Here is a 19,173-nt window from a genome sequence, read left to right on the forward strand (position 1 = left end):
TCTCTCCATCTCCTCTAAAGGCCTTTGAAGGTGCTCCATAGGGAGTTGGTTGTAATCAGCACACATGACTCATTGATTACTCCTTTTCGGTCTTACAGGAACACAGCACAAGGAGTGGACGCAGCAGGGGGAGGGTAGGGTAGTCCTCTTAGTCCGTGCAGATCGGCGGGAGGTGCAAATGGAGTGTGAACCGCACGGCCTGAGTCTTGGACACAAAGTAGATGCTATAAACAATCAGATGTGCCTTGTTTTCCTGGTGGTTAGCTCAGTGGGTCTGTTAAACTGGCTATTCATTACTGTCTGGAGAAGGGATGAGCAGCCATATGCTCAAGGAAGGCTATAGTAGTGCAGATTTTCATTCCAGCCAAAGTCATTGGTACACCAATTAGTACAATGTTTGACAATTGTTGTGTCTTGCATGTTATACATCTGTTACAAAATATTTGCACTATATATTTTTGTTACACCACTTTAATGCCGTATCAGTTAGACTGTTTGTACTTTTGTACATGGTAATACACATTCATAGGGGGAAAGAACAACAACTCATAAGAACCATATGTTTGTATATATCTTTATTCAATGGGTGCCTTTCCCCGAAACATATAATTAGTCACACAATCTGTATTTTTTCTTTCATCTCTTTTATACAATTGGAAAGTTAAGTGTTTTTACACACTTTTCTAAAAGATGTCTGAAAAAAAGATCTGCGACCCTTGATGAAAACAATGCAACTTCCTCGTATTGTGTCAAACCAAAGGCCAGAAGAACATTTGTATTTACATTGAAAGACTTGCAGAAGATTGTTAGAAGATGCTTCATTTGGCATTGAGAAAGACATTTCTGGTAAACAGGCAAAGTAAGTCGACCATAAAAGACATCATAAAGGACGTCTTTTAATGTCTCTGGACTTGCACTCTGGACACCTGTGGGGTTGAACCCATTGACTGGACATCCTATGTTGACATGTTGAGTAGAAGTAATTGGGTCATTTCTTACCAAGAAGCTGAATTATAGGAAATGTAATGCATTTCCTCACAACCACATGCTTTCTTTTTTAAAGACCATAGAAGGTTTGATCCACTTTTTTGTGATCTCACAAAGAGAAAACAGCTTTGGGTCCATCAACAGTCATCATATTTGGCATGGTTTCTATTTGTGTTGCATTGTCTCTTTGGCAGTGAGGCGTTGTGGATGTCTTGGTTTTCTCCCACAGGTCTGTGGCCAACGTGTAGTGCCTTTCCCTGGAAAGCATTAGTAATGTGGGGTGTGTCGTTCAGGCCTGTTCTGATGGCAAAAACAAAATCAGAGGATTGTGAAGCTGCAGACACGCTACACACACACGTACACCCATATCATTGTTGATGACCACTATACAGAAAAAGCCTTCAGCGGGGAAAGTTCAAAAGCCAAATAAGGAATGCTGCAGACCCGAGGCCATAGTGGAGAGGCACATTGGTCATGTTGTACCTTTATTTAGTCAGAGATGAGCATCTTATGTGCTGCATGATTGCATATATCCTCTACTTGTTTGTCTCCATTCAGATTGGGATTGCTAAATGACAACATTTCAACCTTTCAAAGGCTGTGTTTTTAAAGTAAAGAGCAGACCATATTTCCAGTCAACTGTCATGCAGATAGTGTTTGCGTGTTTGTGTGTCCTCGTCTGCATTTCTGTCTTTAAATCATTTGAATTTGGTGGTGTTGTCTGACACCCCAACTATTTAAAGGTCTTTAATCTTTATTTGTCAACATTTATCATCGCGAGGCTCCCAGTCCTTATAAAGAGAACGGTTAGCCTAAATAGGGTCTTCTTTGGGGGTGGTCTGGGCTTATTTACCAATTGACATTTGGTGAAAGGGTGTTAGCTGAAAAAAAAAGCACCTCACACCAATGAGGTAGAAACCTCACGCCAAACCCCATCTCAGACATGTTTTGTTTGTGTGTAAAGAGGAACTCGTTTCACCACTCCCTGCTCAGACCACAACACTATCTGTCTGAGAGGTGGGAAGTGTGTTGCAGCCCGTAACCTTTTCTTTAAACCTTCTTATGGAAGTGAATGAATCAATTTGCCTATATCCTTCTCCATTGTTTTGGCAGCATAATAAACGTAATTGCATGTTGATATTTGGGAGCTGTTATTTTAGCATTACCATTAGAACAACAGCGGCTGATTACATTGCTTACCCTGTAATTACTTTAGGGCAGTGTTTCCCAAACTGTGGGGCGCAACCGTCTAGTGGGTCGCAGTGGCATTACAGGTGGGTCGCATGGGGAAATTCAGATTTTGTTTATTTTAATATCTATTTAAAGAACTTGCCATATTACGTGAATGTGAAATATACACGGACCGCTGTTGTGTCTCACAAAACAAAATACAGAGCCAGGCTCAACATTGGGAGTTAATTGAGAGTGGACATATCATATCATATAAGTCTGCAAGCTGCAGCCACGAATAATGATAAAACGTGTTTTAAAATATGAGATGGGTCATACGTATCTGCACAAATTTTGTTTTCTTTTGCACATTATTGTTGTTTTGAAGAGATATGGAGTGAAAAACTCTTCATTGCCAAATGTTTTTTATTTTGTTTTTCATAGGTTGCACTTGTTGTTATCTGTAAAAGATGTTCAGTGAAAAACAGGTTAATTATAGCCAGAATAAACAGTTTTTTGAAACATTAAACACTGATTTGAGGCATTATGATTAATACGGTTTTCAATATTCTGCTTCAGAAATGTGCACACTGACAATTTTGACCAGTTTTGGTATCTGCCTAATTTCTACAGATGATGTTACAAACCTGCATGATACATGTACATTTAAATGGAATGTATCCATTTCTTATCAATTCTATAGATGGTCATATTTTTAAACAACGTCCTCCTTTACTTAAGCCAAAAAGCAAATCAGGAATTTTGCAAGTTCAAGTGGTGTTATGATGTGATCTGAGGCAAATAAAGTTGATCTCCTCTTGCGTCACTCTGTGAAGACTCAACTACAGTCTTTCATAATGACTCCACTTCTGAGAGTGAAGTGACTTCAATTTAAAGGCCTTGCTTTTCAGTCCACTTTGAACAGTAAAGTGGAAAGAAGGCAAGCGCAGAAAGGTTGAACAACATGATGGGAACGACAGGCTCTGGACAGTGTTGAAGTAATGGGTCTGAATCTAAGCCCCTCATTAGACAACAGACTCATCCAGGGATGAACTCTGCAGGGTGCTGCGATGTCAGATTTGCTATGAGGAAATGACAGGGGAATGTGTACTGAAGTAAAAGTCAGCTGACGGCTCTTTGAACTGAATTTCTTTCTCCACAGTTCACTCGCCTCTTCTTTCCTCATCTGACTGACTCCAATGCTATCTAATTGGCATTGCTTTTAACATTTTCAATTCTGTGCACCGATAAATACACTAGGTGTATAAATGCATGCGAAAGGTTTTCCAAATATTACTATTATTAATATCCCTGAATAATTATAGTATATGTATATAAGGATAAGGATATAAGTATATCCGTGATCTGTGAGACTGTGTGAAGCGTGATAGCATACTCACAAAGAATGTACTAACATGCTAATGTTGATGAGTCATGGTAGTGGAAAATATACCAGCCTAATACCAGCTCATAATTTTGACATGATGCTAAACAGATAAAATGAAGGCTTTTACCACCCATCTTTTACCTAAGAGAAGACCTCTTTACTATTTTAGTAAAGAATTATTTCAGTCATAGTTCTTTGCAGTCGAGAATTTCTATTGTTCTAACCAATACCAATGTCTATCGATGGTAAGAATTACTTCTGAGAGCTAACGCGCCACAATACTGACTCTAGTGTCACCAAAATACCACCAAGTAAAAGTCTTTTAACCAAACAATGAGCAGGCTTTCACTACGCTAAACACCAGAACACATCACTTCTTAACTGAGCACAAGTGAATAATGACAAACGTTCCCTCGCCACCACTCCAGCCACTCAATGGTACAACAAAGAGTTACAGTGTCCCATTGCTGGTGAATATATGAAGGAACAACATTTGAGAAGTTGATCACACACCTGCAAAAGCCACTTACACCTCCAGCCCAGATAGCTGTTGGCTATATTTGCTGATGTCAGGCTAAAACAGGTCAGATTACTGTCCTATAAATACCGCCTGGTTTCCTGGTTTACAAATCCACTTAGGACACAGAGAGATGTCCTAACCTCAGCGTAAGAATGTGGCCTATGTCCGGACTCACATTTACTATGTGATGAAGCGGAAGGGTAACAACGGAAAGCATTAGCATTCTAGCCAGTATGATGGAGAAGGGACATAACAGCTCAGTCTTTGCACACTACTGCCATCTAAGATTATCTTCTCTGCCTGTGTATGTTGTTCCTCTGTGGAGGAACCAAAGGCTTCACTTCTGCCATTGTGAAGACCAGCATCCTGTGCCTCACTGCAGGATTGCCCAAGACACTTGGTAAACACAGAAAATACAAAGCCTCTAAATACATCCCTACTGTGTTTGGAGGACTGCCATGACAACACACAGTGGATCTCCTGGAGAGCCGGGTGTTTGTTAGGTGGATACACACTGAGATATGCCAAAGCAGTGCCCTTCTGGACGAGGGCGTGCGGCTTTAGCTTATGCACTGTCTGTCACACCACCATAATAAGAAGCCTCTCGGTGCAGGGACATAGAATCCATGTGAGACAGGAATCCACTCTTGGCTCGCACAACATTCTTTATTCGGAAGGAATGCCAAAAAAGGAATGAGATCAAAATCTCAACGAAATGTAAATATCTTAATCTGGTGCACGGAGCTTTACACTGGATTCTTGAGATAAGGCATGCAGAACTGCTGTGCGTTTTTCTGACATTGCGTATCTGCTCTTGCCTTAACTTTGCATGGCTGAAGAGGATCTCCAGACAGTTTTAGATTACCCCTTCGCTCTCCAGAAACCACTGTCAAGACTAATCTTCTCTAAAGACAGGTCATCTGGACGCCAGATCCACACAGCATCAAAGCTGGCCCCTTTCTCTCCCAAGCTGTCTCTACCTCCATCCCCTTTTCTTTTGGATTTAATAGCCTCAACGAGGGGAGGGGATCCACATCCATTCGCCCATCCTGCAGCTGATGTCTTCGCTATAATCAATCTCACTGATGGAGGAGTTGAAAAGTATGTGAAAGTATGGGCATTGATCCAACTAGAGCTCACCCAGTACTGATCAGTAGAATAGATCCGCTGTGGATCCATGAGTGCAATGGTATCAAAGTGTACTAAATACGGGCCAACGGCTGCCGGAGAGCATCCTGGCAGGAGCCTCTGAGGCCGTGTCACCCAGTCTGTCATCTTTTTGTCTTGTTTATTTAATGATTACGGCATTTGTTAAGTGGCGCCATGAAGTAGCGTGACTACATAATCCTCGCTGAGACCATATTATGCAGAGTTCCCAAGGAAAGTACTGTAATTGTTAGTTTGTAATGACAACAACACACCTTTGCATGAAGAGAACCACCAACCTAACATTGTTATAAGCACCAGGAAAAATATAGCTTAAGTTACAGTTTGTTTAGTATGTTCAAAAGTTTCCAACTGCCTCTTGCTCCAAGTACTCTATACATTAGAAAGTGTTTATAGTTAGTTTACACAATGTTGTGCTGCTATTATATATACAATATAGAATGAACATTTTCTATTAAGAACCTCTTTATGAAGCCGATGAATCTATCAACTAACCGGTTTTGTGTGAACTGTGGATTGCCAAGGATTTTCGTTGTCAACTTAGCATATGCTTAACTATAGTGATAGAATCAGCAGTGCTTTGATGTCAAAACATGACCTCACCAGTATACGGGTAAAAGGACACTCTGTCTATCTATCTTCCAAACAATCTTCTTGTGATTTATGTGACCTCATCTTTCTTCTATAAGATATATGACAAAGAGAAATGAAGGGGCGATCTCAGTTGCTGAGATCTTCGAAATCCTTCATGTGCAAATCCCTCAACAAACTGCCCTGGAGTGTCACCCTGGGTTGTCCAGTTCAAAGGAATCCCGGGGTCAAACCTGCCAGGTCATCCTCTCTCAGAGTGACAGAGTTTACCCCCAAACTAGCCCCCTTCTCTCTAAAAACACATGTGGTCCCAGATAGACTGTGATCCTCCTGTGGTGATTTACTGCCTCAGTACACACCACATATAAACATATCATCCACATGCCATCATCCAGGCCCCTGGGGGCCCTCACAGAGATGTGGTCCAGTTATTTTTTTAAACATGTACCCACTGGCTGTAAACATAAAGAAATATTAGCCAGGGCTAGATTGGTGTCTTTAGAATTCCCTTCATTGGATGTCTTATTGGAGCAAACTACTAATCGCGGTTTATCTTGGAGCACATTCACTGTCGGGTGTTAATGTTTATCTAAAGAGCCATAAATGGAAGTTCAGTTGCCACCCTCGTAACATATTTATGCCAGGAAGCTGTGGTGCTAACAGCAACAGCAGATAAAGGAAGCCATATATTGCCTTTAGGTACCACTGTGAAAACACTGTGCCCACCCAGTCTAAATAACCGTCATTAATGAACAGAATAGTGTGTCGCATAACTACTGATAAATTATCTTTTTAGTTTTAATTGCAACACCAACAAATTAAACACACTACAACCGGTTGCCAATTACATTACATTACAGATACCCCTCAGATAAATCCTGTCAGTGCCTCTTACCCATACTCACAACAAGATCCATTTCTTGTCCGTAAGCCTCCTCCTTCAACTTTCCCTAATACCCCGGTACAAAGGGTTCAGGTCTACCCTCCCCCGTCAGTAGCTTTTGTTTCATGTTTCAAAGACCCATTTATCAGTATAACATACACAAATTACAATGTCATGCATCATTTCAAACTGTTGCCCTCTGGAGCTTGAAATGATCAAGTTTCACATGACATATATCTCTAAACATTTTTGTGTAAAAGACCCCGCTCTGATGATGACTTGGTTTGCATGCTTACCAATATTCATTTTCATGTGTCCAAGCATGCCTTATAAGCCGTGCATGCTTGTATACCAATTATGATCAACTAAACTGGTCCTGGTTAGTTTCATGGTGACAGCTGTTTGGACCTGTCTGTCCTCATTGTGTTTGCTACGGGTACAATGAATGAAACCGCATGGAGGATCAGTCGGTTCCCTGCCTGACCCCTGACCCCTGTGCAGAGATAAGACCTCAGGGTGTCCCGCAATGTGCTGGTGGAGCCGGCTGGAATTACATTTGCCTGCGCTGCAGTTTCGTGTTTGTTTGCTTTTGTTGCCTTGACATGCCGAAACAACAAAAACACAACAGTTGGGAAACAGAGACTAAGATAACAAAACAGGATAGAAAGGGGATAGACTTCACTTGATTCCTTTCACGGTTTGTTGAGGAAAGAGCCTTATTATCTTGCACAATTTCTCACCGTTGGATCCTTTCCATTCCATATCACCTACGAGCTGGGACCTGTCTCAGATGGTGGAGCGCAACAACCACTAACTATACCTGAGAGACAAATACAAAAAAAACATACAGCATGGTGACCCCAAGGAAATGCTGCATTTTGCCCCATAACAAGCCACCTGCCCCAGCTGACAACAAATTAATTGGACAACTTAACGTGCTTTGGGAAAAAAGAATGTGTACATGTGATTTTATTCATCATTTCCCCACTAACTCTTTATTTTTTCCTTTATCACGATGATGTGACTAAAGGCACTGTTAAAAAGGAAAACCAGGGAAGTGAAAGAAGAGGAAGAGGGGCCATAAAACTGTGAGCCTGCCAGACAGCTTTGAGCCCATAAAATAAATAGATTATTTACCCTTTCAGACGTGCCGGCTGAGCACATCTTTTAACTGGTGCACACGCAACAGAAATAGACAAGTGGGACTCTTTGCAGAACATCTAAAAACCTTTTTATAGGCGTTAGACTAGAGTCCATTAGGCTTGGCGTGGTAGGAAGCCCCAGCTCTAAAGTGGTCATTGTGAACGCACTCCAAACGGGTTTATGACATCTTGTAGAGGAGTGCAGTCACACATGAAGGGCATGCAAATATTTTGGAGGTGCTGAGTAGACATAGCTATAAGAGATAAATGAAATACAGGATTTCATATGAAACATACCGCGTGGATTTTGATGTTCACCTTTTAGGAGGAAAGAAAGGAGTCAAACTTCTTGTTGGTGAGGGATTTGTAAGTGGCCAAATGGGAGCAGCAAAGAGGGTGCTGGGGCCGGAGGGAGAGACCTCTTGGGTCCCATGTTCTCCTGTCACTCTGATCTTATCAGGGGGCCCGACCAAGAGGAGGACCAGCTGTCATTCTCCACGCTCTTTTGATGTCCCCCTTCAGAGCTCACACCACTTCAGAGTCGTGGCTTGTTTTGGTTCATAATGAGGACTGGGGGCTTTGTTGGGGAGCCAGTTAACAATCCCCACTGTAGAAAAAAAAATCAAGATAAAACAAGATAGTTACAGCTCTCTGAGGATATTTGGGGTTGGGGCTGTTTAGTAGTTTAGAGCCAGAGGCTTGACAAAAGAGAGGCTGACACAGGACATCCTGCTCATAAAACAGTCAGGACGTCCTTACAGAGACACTGGGACTGATAAAGGGAGAAACACCATGTATTCATCTGAAACTTCCTCACACAAATGCACTCACCACTGTGACTCATGAGCTCATACCCTACCTTTAAAAATTACACACTTTGGGCAGAATCCCAGTGAGAGGAGTAATTATTTCTGCCTACCCAAACACAGAAGCTCGCTGTAAGAAAAGGCAAGTCTGTTTTGATGAAGTTCTCAAGTAGCATCAACATGTTTCACCCACTCATACCAACAACACAAGAGACCTTTTAGATGGGTAAGCCATGCTTTAGGGAGGCAAAATATGTCTGATGGTGATGATCCGTCAGCTTGGTTCTGTAATATCTCAGAGTATTGGACTAATTGAGATGGGTTTTTAACGGATTGCCCTGGTCCCCTGAGGATAAATCCTATCACTTAGGTGGTTCACATAAACAACCATTATGACAGAATTTGTACAGACATTCCTTTTACCTTCAGGTGGATTGTAATAAATGAAATAACATTTTAACTTATTCAGCACCTTGGTTTGAAACTAAAAAGCTGATGGGTGAAATTTGATTATATAAAAAAATGAATAAGGCTTGTATTGGTAATACAGGGTATGGTACAGTGCACTATCGTCAAAATTGCCGTCCTCATTTACTTTTTACTTTTAATATTACTTTGTTAATCCCAACACAAGTAACTGATGGTGGTCTCAACAGCTAGAGCCCAAATACTACTTCACTTGAATGCTCAGGGATTTCTCTCTGCCTCAGACAATTGCTTGGCAGGAGCGACCCAACTCACAAAGCCCCGTGTGGCAGTGAGTGCGTGCTCCCCATACACCGCGAACTTTTGAACCACCTCTTGACCACAGCATGAAGATGGTTGAAACAATGGTGGGTAAACACAGCAGAGTGAATGAAGGGATTAGGCATTACATGACAGGATGCGCTTAAAGAGGGGCAGGTGGTGGTAGAGGAAGGACCAGCTTAGCCTCGTAGGAGTGGAACATCATGCGTTTCCCTCTGACTTCTCCATTTTGCTCATATTCATGCTCTGTCTCCTGTGCTCTCAATCTTTCACACTTGCCTTCCAATAGCTCATCACTTACCGCTCATTTCCTTCCATTTCTATCTCATCCCGCCATTCTCTATCTCTATTGTCCTCTTTTGCACAACCAGAGAAGCCCGTTCTTTAACTCAGGCCTCAGACAATTGACATTCATGAGGTTAGACATTCCGGTCCAGACCCATTCATATGTACAGTAAGCAAAGGGACAAAAGCCCCCTCTCACACCACAGAGACCATCCCCCGTGCGAAGGGTTTCAGAGGAGCCGGGTAAATCTTAGTGGATTTGCCATGGATCAAGGTACTATTTTGTTGCTGTAAGCAAATTAAGATGCATACACATTGCCATTTAGTTCATAGCCTACGGAAATAGTGCTGTTTAGCAGTTTTTTGCAGCTTCATGGGCCAAAGACTAAATATGTATTTTAGTTAATATGTCTTGAGTAGATCTGATTTGGAGCTGATGTTAAACATGTCAAACTGAAGACAATCTATCTGGCTTTAAAAAACCCAGGAAAAGCATGACCTCCCTGCATAGGTGTGCATTGTGCGTAGGAGTCAAGCGCTATCGAGCTGGTAATAAGCCTATGAGCTTCCATTACATCATAGTATCTCATAGCAATTCCAGATCTTGTACCCCGGGCCTTACAGCACACTCTCTCAAATCTTCACATCAAGGAAGCAACACGCCCTCAAGAGCGAGTGGAAAATATTTCAGAGGGTTATTTAGAGGGTAAATACTGATACTCTCAGACAACATCAAGATAAACAGTGTTACTCTCTAAGTAAATAGCACCCAAAATGGACACCTCCGGTTAAGTTACAATTCTTATCCATGTCTGTACTAACCATCATCACCTTGTCATTAGAACATTTTACACATTTGATTGAAATTGGCGTAGATAATGAATTTGTAAGTTGCAAAATTCACCCAAGGCGTTCTCTAAATATCCGTTTCACGAGAATGAGACTGACATGAAATCACAGTGACCTTGACGTTTGACTTCCAAAATCGAAAACACAAGCAGCTTGATGGGCTATTATGTGTTTGGAGCATAGAGACAGACTAAGAATGGCTGGTACGGGGGGATTACCTTGTGCACACGCAAGAGGTGATTCCCTCCTCCAAATGTGACCCAATGTGAACCAAGCCGAAGTTTAATTAACACCTTTCTGCAGCACACCCATTCTTATTTGAGCTCGCTTTTCTGCTCTGTCTTTTGCAAGTTTGCTAAGTTTTTACGGATGTCACGTTTTAAATCTACCACTGGATTTGTTACCGGGGTACAGTTTTATAATTATTTTTCTAGATTACTTTAGATTTGGAGCCCTGAAGGAAATGTTTGTCAGTCAAGGAAGATGCCAGTCACTAGAGGAAAAGCTGAGCAAAGTGACCTGATGTGTAATAAGATCAATGTCTAAAGCGGCTCAGAGGCATTCCCGCATTACATCACTGTTTACCTGTATCAGTACTCAAGAGTAGTTTGGCATGGCACCTATTTATATCTCACTGGAGATTGACTGACATGTTTTGCCACAGGCCGCTTTATACGGAGCGTGTGAAGGAAAGCTGGGTGTGAGTGTGAAGTCTATAATCTGTTTGCTGGTTAAACCCTGCAGTCTCAGTACCTGCATTGCATAGATATTCCAGATTTTACATTTTCCTCTCGAGACCAAAATTCAAATACAAATGTTGAAAATAGTAAAAAAAAAAAGAATAAAAGTGTACTCATGGACTTCTGAGCAGGTGAAAGGTCATCATGGCTCAGCCTGCGTAGGAAGACGTCGGTTAAGATCTTTTATCGGCAGGTGTGGCGTCAGCTGAAAATATTTGATAATGATTTGATGTGAACGTTTGGCCATGTGTTCTCATGTATATGATGTCAAAGTCAGAGCACTTCTGTGTAATCAGAACCCACGCCACATCTGTACGTGTGTACAGAAAACCATCCATAGGGAGTGCGTTCAATTACACCCTCAATGCGCTCAACTTTATACCCTCTAAAATGTGAGCAAATCCCATTCGCTGTTTCCAATTACAACCCCAGAGGTTTAATTAATTAGCTTGATTCATAAGTCAATTACATTTTCCATTTAAGGCATGACTTCTACAAAAAACAAGAACATTAAATGCATTTATTCCGCAAAGAATATATTTTAGCCGGCGCATAGCATTGGACAGGTGGGCTCGTCTCCTTACAACAGACTCAAACAATGAGTCCAAAGCAAGTAAATGGCAGACACGTTGAATACAAAAAGAGACAAGTCAAGAGACTGCAAGGGTACAACCAGGCCCCTGACCTCTCCTTTGTGGGGAGATGTGCCCTCAGAGATGAGACAGCTCTACAGCTGTAAAGGTCAGCTAGCACACAAGGTCAAGCCGACATGGTCCCGCCATACTCAACATCAAAGACAAGTCCAGCGCATGTCATGCTCCTTCTGAGCCGGGATGAAAACAGCAGCACTAATCCCCCCAACTGCTTGCTGTCGCTTTTTCAGTGAGCACAAAGGTCAGATGGATGTACAAAATCCTAATGAGTCGATTCAATTGTAGCAACTCTCCAAACTATAAATGCCCTCTTTGATGTGTGGTGTTTGTGCCCTTTAGACCTTTGGAGGCTGCTGGAATGACACCTGCCCCTTAGTGAGCCTTTTTAATCAATGAGTGAGGCCTTTTCTTCTACGATGGCAGACTGAACATTTATACTGAAAGGAAAGAAAATTAATACATTTAGGATCCGTGGGTCTTAAAAATAATGGTCTTCATTGTGATTAAATCTCCAGGGAGCAAAACTTCAAAGTAACATTTGATGAAATGCTGACAATGTTTGTTGGACCTATAAGCTTCTTAGTTGGGAACTTTAAGGTCAGAGAGGCTCTCTAATGGGAGAAAACATTATGGAAAACCACGGGAGACGATTTGTGGAAGCCCAGTCACTCCACTGCTTACCTTCATGAGTGCCCTTTTGCTCACCCCGTCTTTTTTAGAATTTTAATGGAAAGATACCAGAGCAGATTTGGGAAATGAGATTATTTGTGGAACTCTGTACAGCTGCCCAATATATTAATCCTCTCATGACAGCTCAGAAATGAGGAGCCTCTTATCACCGGTCATTCTTTCTTAATCCCACGCATGCCCTGCCATAAATACACCAAGTGTCTTAAAACCCCCGGTCCCTCCTCAAAAGAGACCTGAGCTTCTGTAGGTGTGTGTGTTTAAATGCTTTAATTAAAGTTTGTTTACTTACATTTAAATGTCAGACTGATATGTTTCACCCTTTAATTAACACGACGGTGTGGGGTGATTGTTGAAGACGGAATTTATTAAACCAATACCTGGGCAGGAAACAGATAAGAAGCTGTTAGCACTATCTCTGCTAAATTGGTCTGCCTCAGTGGGACATTGGGACATTTGTTAGGATTAAGTGGAGATTTTTTGACCAGTCGGATAAATCGTCACTAGGGAGAAGACAGCGGATCAAATTCTCCAAACATTGCTCATTCACATATGAAGAAAAGCAGGGTGCAAATAATACCAAAGGCAGTGCTTAACCCAGGTATTTCAAAATAAAAAGTAGAGGATTCCGGAACACTTAAACTATATAAATATATATTAAATACAAAATTATTTGCAATGAGAAATGTAAAAAGACTGGTTTTATTTCTTAGGAACATACACTTATATGACAGAAACGTCCATGAAATTGTCAATACAGCCACATAATATGACAAACTGTACATACAACATAAGTATTTACAGATGAGAAGGAATTGTGCCATACTTGTTATACATGGGACTATTGTGTACAGTTTAATGTTCAACCACTATTTTAACTAAACAATCATTGCACAGAAACAGTCCCATTTTATTGCTGCTTCTCAGCGATGATTAAGGGTGTTGAGGTCAAAGACCCGGTTTCCAAACAATTTTGAAAGCATTTCCCACAGCCCTTGAGTTTTCCCAAAAGTTCTAACTCTGCCCAGGGGGAAGTTTGCTACACCAGGGTCATGACCTTCAGCGAGGCCGGCTGGAACCGACGGATCTTCTTCTTCAGGGCTCGGGAAGCTTTGATGCGGCAGGCTGATGGCTCGGGGCATGGCAGCTGCTGAAGGGGCCGTCCAGCTGCGGTGGGTCCCAGAGCAGCGTCAGCCCACACCAGACCTCTCTCTTCCTGGCCGTACACCTGGTCCTCCTCGTCCAGGGACAGGCTGCTGTCAGAGTCCGAGAAGGACTGGAAGCTCTGGCTGGTCTCGCTATCTCCAAACCGGTTGGTGGTGTTATCACTCATCTCCCCCTCGCTACTTTCAGCAATGGTGGAGTGAAACAATGACGCACATTCGGCCGAGTACTCTGACTCGCATCTGGGTGGGTAGTGGCTTGAGATGCTGAAGGCTGCTGGAGGATATCTGGTGTTGAGATTGTGGAGGAAAGGGTTAGAGGACTGGAAGGAGCGATGAGGTCCAATCCACTGGCTTGACTTGGCACTCATACTGCGGACCATCTGTGTGCTCCCTGGGGCCTGAACGTGACGCTGAACACATGAGGCCTGGAACATCTCCACGTCGGACGGGCATTTGGCAGCACCCTGCTTCCTCTTCCTCTGCTCTGCAGGCTGCTCGTACCCAAGGCACTGTATTCTGCGGCTTTTGCTGGACTTTGTAACAGCAGGGATGGGATGTGGCTTGGGATGGACCTTGTGGGTGTACATGAATCCTGGGCTACAGTGGCTGGAGTCAGACCCCGAGCCCTGTCTGCGCTCCTCTGTGGGACAGATGGGAACTTTCTGGGTATTTTTTCCTTTTCCTGATCTTCTCGGTTCCACCTTGGTTCCACCACTGGCATCTCTGATCCTTTCACCCGAGGAGTAGCCATGTTGCTGCCTCATTGCTCGCGGCTTCTCACTGAGTTTTCTTCTGAGTTTCACTGCTTTGGTTTTACGATCTCCCTGGTCCACCTTGACCCTCTGAGATCCGGCAGGTACAAATTTGGCATGGACAAACTCAGGGGAAGCGGTTTGACAGGTGTGAACCTCAAAGCTTTGACTCTCCTCTATGCTGGAGCTGCGGGCCATCCCAGATCTTTGCCTATGGCCCTTTCTCTCTTGGGGAATGGAATCTGGATTGCCTCTTGCTACATTAGCAGGTTCTCGGTACGGTTTATCAATCCTCCTTAGAGATAACGGGGTGACCTCATCAGCACTGTAATCCCCCGTGCCAGCAGGATAGGAGTATCGGTATGAAAACTCTAGGGCTCCAACTGACTGATTGTGGTTTGCCTTATCAGCTGGCTCTTGGCTGGAGAATGCCGTGCAGTGTCTCCTCTGGTCGCTGTCTAGTGTGGTTATGTCTGTTGTTTGGGCTAAAAGAGGCTGCAGCATAGACAAGTCTTTCTGAGACACTTCAGGAGACCCAGTTAAAACTGCAGTAGGCCTATTGTGATAGTCACCATGTGTCTGCAGAGTTTCAGTACCTGTTTCACTCTGGATTTTGCTCAAACTACGCAGGAGGAGCTTGTCAATGTAACCCAGGGTCTTGGTCTCATAACCCATTTGTGCCCTTTGGAGGGTGTCTGAACCGCTCACTGTAAGGGATCCTTGTCCCTCTTGGAGTCCAGGTGTAGTTGGGTCTCCCCCATGGGAAAAGATTGGGCTCTGGAGAGCAACGGCGTGCAGGGGACTCGGGTAGTGGTACACTTCTGTCCCAGTGCGGGACACCAGGTTGCTGTGGAACTTGGGGTCCACAGTAGAGGTCTTCAGGTTTGAGCACAACACGGTTTTTTTGGAATCCACAGATTTGTTGAAGCTTGGACCTTGAGCCATCATCCTATCAAGATCACCTAATGAACACAAAGACATAAAATACAGATTAACGTTTCAAATAATGAAAATGATTATTAAGCAATATACATGTTGCATGGTTCCTATTATGGCAACTTAAATTAGAGATTGAGAGATTTGGTTACCTGTTGACACAGGTCTTGGTCTAGCCTTTTCGGTGCTCGCTCGGATCCTGCTGCTGCCCAGATGGAGGCCTGTGGCCCGCTGAGGGTTGGCCTGGGTAGCGCTCTCATCAGCAGAACGCCGGCGGAATATGTCTACGTGGGATGGCGGGCTGATGTAGGAATTGGCAGGGCTCGTCGGAGAGAGTAGAAGGCTCGTCTGCGAGGATGACAGACAATCGCTGTACACAGAGGTGCACGAGTTGGACAACGAGCAAGACCCACCATCACTGAGCTCATAGAAACCTGGAGAGAGCAGAAACAATTGTGCACATGAGATTTTTTTTCATCATGTGATGCTACCTTTGGTTGACAATTTAAGACTTGTCAACCAAACCAAAGGGCTTTTTGTGCATGTGTTTGCTTACACACCTGAACTTGGCCTGCTGTCATTCTCCATCTGCTCCGTGGAGGCCTTGCTAACATCCAGCTTCAACTCACTGATCTGGTGGTCCAGCTGCTGCAAGTGAGTCTTCAGGCCAACATCCTGTTTCCGAAGACGAGACTGAAAACAGACAACATATCACATTTTAGCCTCGCTCATAAATCTGTGTGGCATATCCTGAACAAAAGGAAAGGTCATACCGATTCTCTGAAGGAAGGCGTTTTTGCACACATCTGTACAGTTACACTCTGTACAGGTGAAAAGTTCGCAGGAAAGTCATGATGAAGGTTAGTAGCGCTATATTAATTAAGATGAGGCCTGTTGTTCAGATAAAAGCTACTCTAATGTACAGGCATCAGAAAAACAAAGGCGACTCAGCTGTGGCTGATGATTAACCCCAGCAGGACAAGGGGGAGCATAAAAGAAGCAGTGGTGGGTAACTCATTTCTCCCCCACAGCGAGGGCCTGGCCATTGTGTAAACTAATAGAAGAGGAAAGCTTGGGGGTTGGGATGAAGGACTGTTTGCTTTGCAGGGCTGGGAATTTACTGTTACAGTGGTTCCTAAAATGACAATGCCGTTTGATTAAAGTCTTATTATCTTGTAAAAATGAAGTTATTTTGGTTGAGTTCCATTTAAACTGTGGCAAAAGGAGGCTAATTGGAAAGTGTTGCCAGACCATTATGTATATATGTAGCTGGTGGAGTCTTTTTAAACTATGGGGTGTTGTGAGTGTGCAGTATTTTGTAGGACTCTAAAACAGAATTAAACCCATATGTTATATGGCAGTAGTTTACAGACAATACTACTAAAAGTCAAGCGTTGCACTGTAATTGCTGCCCTCTCTGTGAATGCTTATAATCTTAGCTCACATGGAAAAAGCTTGTGATGGAAAACTCCATTTACTCAGGGGCATCTCATGACCGTCATTCACAGCAAATTAACCACTTTTTAAAAAACACATCACCATTCTTTTAATACTACCTGGCATTAGCGGTTAATGATTGCGGTATCCCCCCCTGCAGGGTGCACATGCACTGTGTGCGCGCACGCACACAACTCGGAGACCTCCTGGTCCTGCAGTGAACCTTGATTTATGACACCTATCCTACTTCCTACCCCCAGCTGAGAGCATGGATGTGTGCCTGCTAATAATTACAGACGGAATGCACATGAGAATCAGCGGACAGCAAGATTCAAACCAACAACTTTATCCTCACGACGATAAAACAAAAGTACGTGAGGGTGTTGGTCCCATCGTTACACGAACTATAATGAAGATAAAGCATAGTATGCCCGACACCGAACTACAGAATGCATTGTATGCCCCCGAGAGGTGTTTTGATGATTTTATGGCTTTCGGGATAGATTGCTTCCTACCAGCTGTTGCTTCAGGGTTGTGAGGGTCGCCTCCAGCCGCTGTTCCTCGGCCCCCATCATCCCGGGACTCTCCGGGCCTGCTTGGACGGAGCTGACCGGCTTCTCGCGGGCCATCTTCAGCGCCCAGCTCACCATGTCGCCCTGCCTGTCCTTCAGCAGATGCAGCTCTTGCAGCCCGGCCAGGGCCGCCTGCAGCCTCTCCCCGACCCTGGAGCGGTCCACCCCGGCTGCAGCACTCATCATGCCCGCACAGGAGCCCTTCCTGCTCAGCATGCTGGAGAGCGGCGTCCGTGTATATCCTCAGATGGGACGCTGGTGAAGACACGTCTTGGCTCGGTCTCGGTTAGGGACCGTCTTGCTGTTGCCTAGCTTTTAAACTACCTGTTAGGATAAATGTTGAGCTCAGAGGAGAGACTGCGCTCCTCCCACAGACCAAACGGCCCCCCTCTGGATTGGCTGGGCCCTGAGTCCCAAAGCACATCTGGTATTAATCCCCTTCATTCAAGTCCCCGGCGGAGCTGCCCGGGCATGTGTGTATCAATTCATCTGCATAACACCACATGGCTTGATGACCATATTATAATGGTATTGACGCTGTTCTTGTGGTATTATTCTCCCCAGAAGTACTCAGAAGTAGGCTAATGATTTCAAGGGATGCATAGGATTTGACATGTGCTCTAAGTGTCGCTCCGTAAATCCATTACAACCCAATCCCCTTAAAAGCATTCATCTGAGCAGTTATGAGGGAGGTATTCCACACGTTTTGTACATGGTTTGTATTTTATGTTAAAGTTACGTGCAAAAGTCGAATCTTTGAATCACATACAATGAATACACGGATAGCAGACTGAGCTTTTTGATAGAAAGTCCAACAACAAGTACCAATGTTTGTTTAACCCAAATTAGTGGTGCTTTTTGTTTCCCCTTGGAAATGAAGACTTGAAAAAACAGAAACGTAGATCGAACTGTGATAGATAAATGACGCCTCCTTGTGGTAATAAAGAATAGTCCACTCGATGATGATCTGCACATGGACATGAATGCTCTGTCCCTCTTTGGCCACTCAGTTGGCTCAAAACAGACTAAGCTGAATTACCTAAAATGCGTTTCAAGACCTTTTGGATGAGATTATTATTCGTAGAAAGCCATTATGAACCCACACATCATGTGATGACACGATGAGGAAATGTCTCACCACAAAGATACCTGCAATCGTTGGAAAGATCTGATTGGCTGTTCCAAATTAGGTTGATAGTGTGAGCATTTAACCACTTGTATTAAGATTCATTAATACAGTGACCCCAAACTTGCTTTGCATGGGGAGCACTTTCATAAAAATGACAGTTACGACACAGAAAATGTATTTATGTTTTGGTTAATCCATTTTGACCCTTTCAAGGTGGAAAAGCATTTGCCTTGAAAAGCACTACAACCAGACCAATGTACTATCTGACAGTACGGCTGCAAACATTGCACTTCATTCATATTGTGTGGCTGATAATAGTAGAATATTCAGCATTGGGTATGCTGGTTAACGGGTACTGTGCTTAACACGATGCAGGGACAGTCAGCTCAATGAGATACCGGAAGAGTCAAAAAACTTACAGTAGAAAACTCCTCCTGCCGGTATGCAAAAACGCTCACACCCGTGATCCTACCTGATCTGCATATGAACTGAGTCTTTGAAAAAGGGCAACATGGATTTATTTGGCTGCAGGGCCGTGCTAGTGAATGCATGATCAGTTTAAAATAG

General features: G+C 43.4%; 1 protein-coding gene across 1 annotated transcript; it reads right to left on the reverse strand.

The window, feature by feature from the left end:
• Positions 1-13,300: 13,300 nt before the first annotated feature.
• dact2 (dishevelled-binding antagonist of beta-catenin 2) lies at positions 13,301-17,932 on the reverse strand. The gene is made up of 4 exons (XM_040179367.2): positions 17,421-17,932; positions 16,029-16,161; positions 15,621-15,902; positions 13,301-15,494 (listed from the first exon to the last, which is right to left on the reverse strand). The coding sequence occupies exons 1-4, from the start codon at positions 17,691-17,693 to the stop codon at positions 13,654-13,656; spliced, it is 2,529 nt and encodes an 842-aa protein (XP_040035301.2). The 5' UTR covers positions 17,694-17,932; the 3' UTR covers positions 13,301-13,653.
• Between the last annotated feature and the right edge of the window lie 1,241 nt (positions 17,933-19,173).

Source organism: Gasterosteus aculeatus, chromosome 6 (genome assembly GCF_964276395.1).
Source record: "Gasterosteus aculeatus chromosome 6, fGasAcu3.hap1.1, whole genome shotgun sequence".
Taxonomy (NCBI): domain Eukaryota; kingdom Metazoa; phylum Chordata; class Actinopteri; order Perciformes; family Gasterosteidae; genus Gasterosteus; species Gasterosteus aculeatus.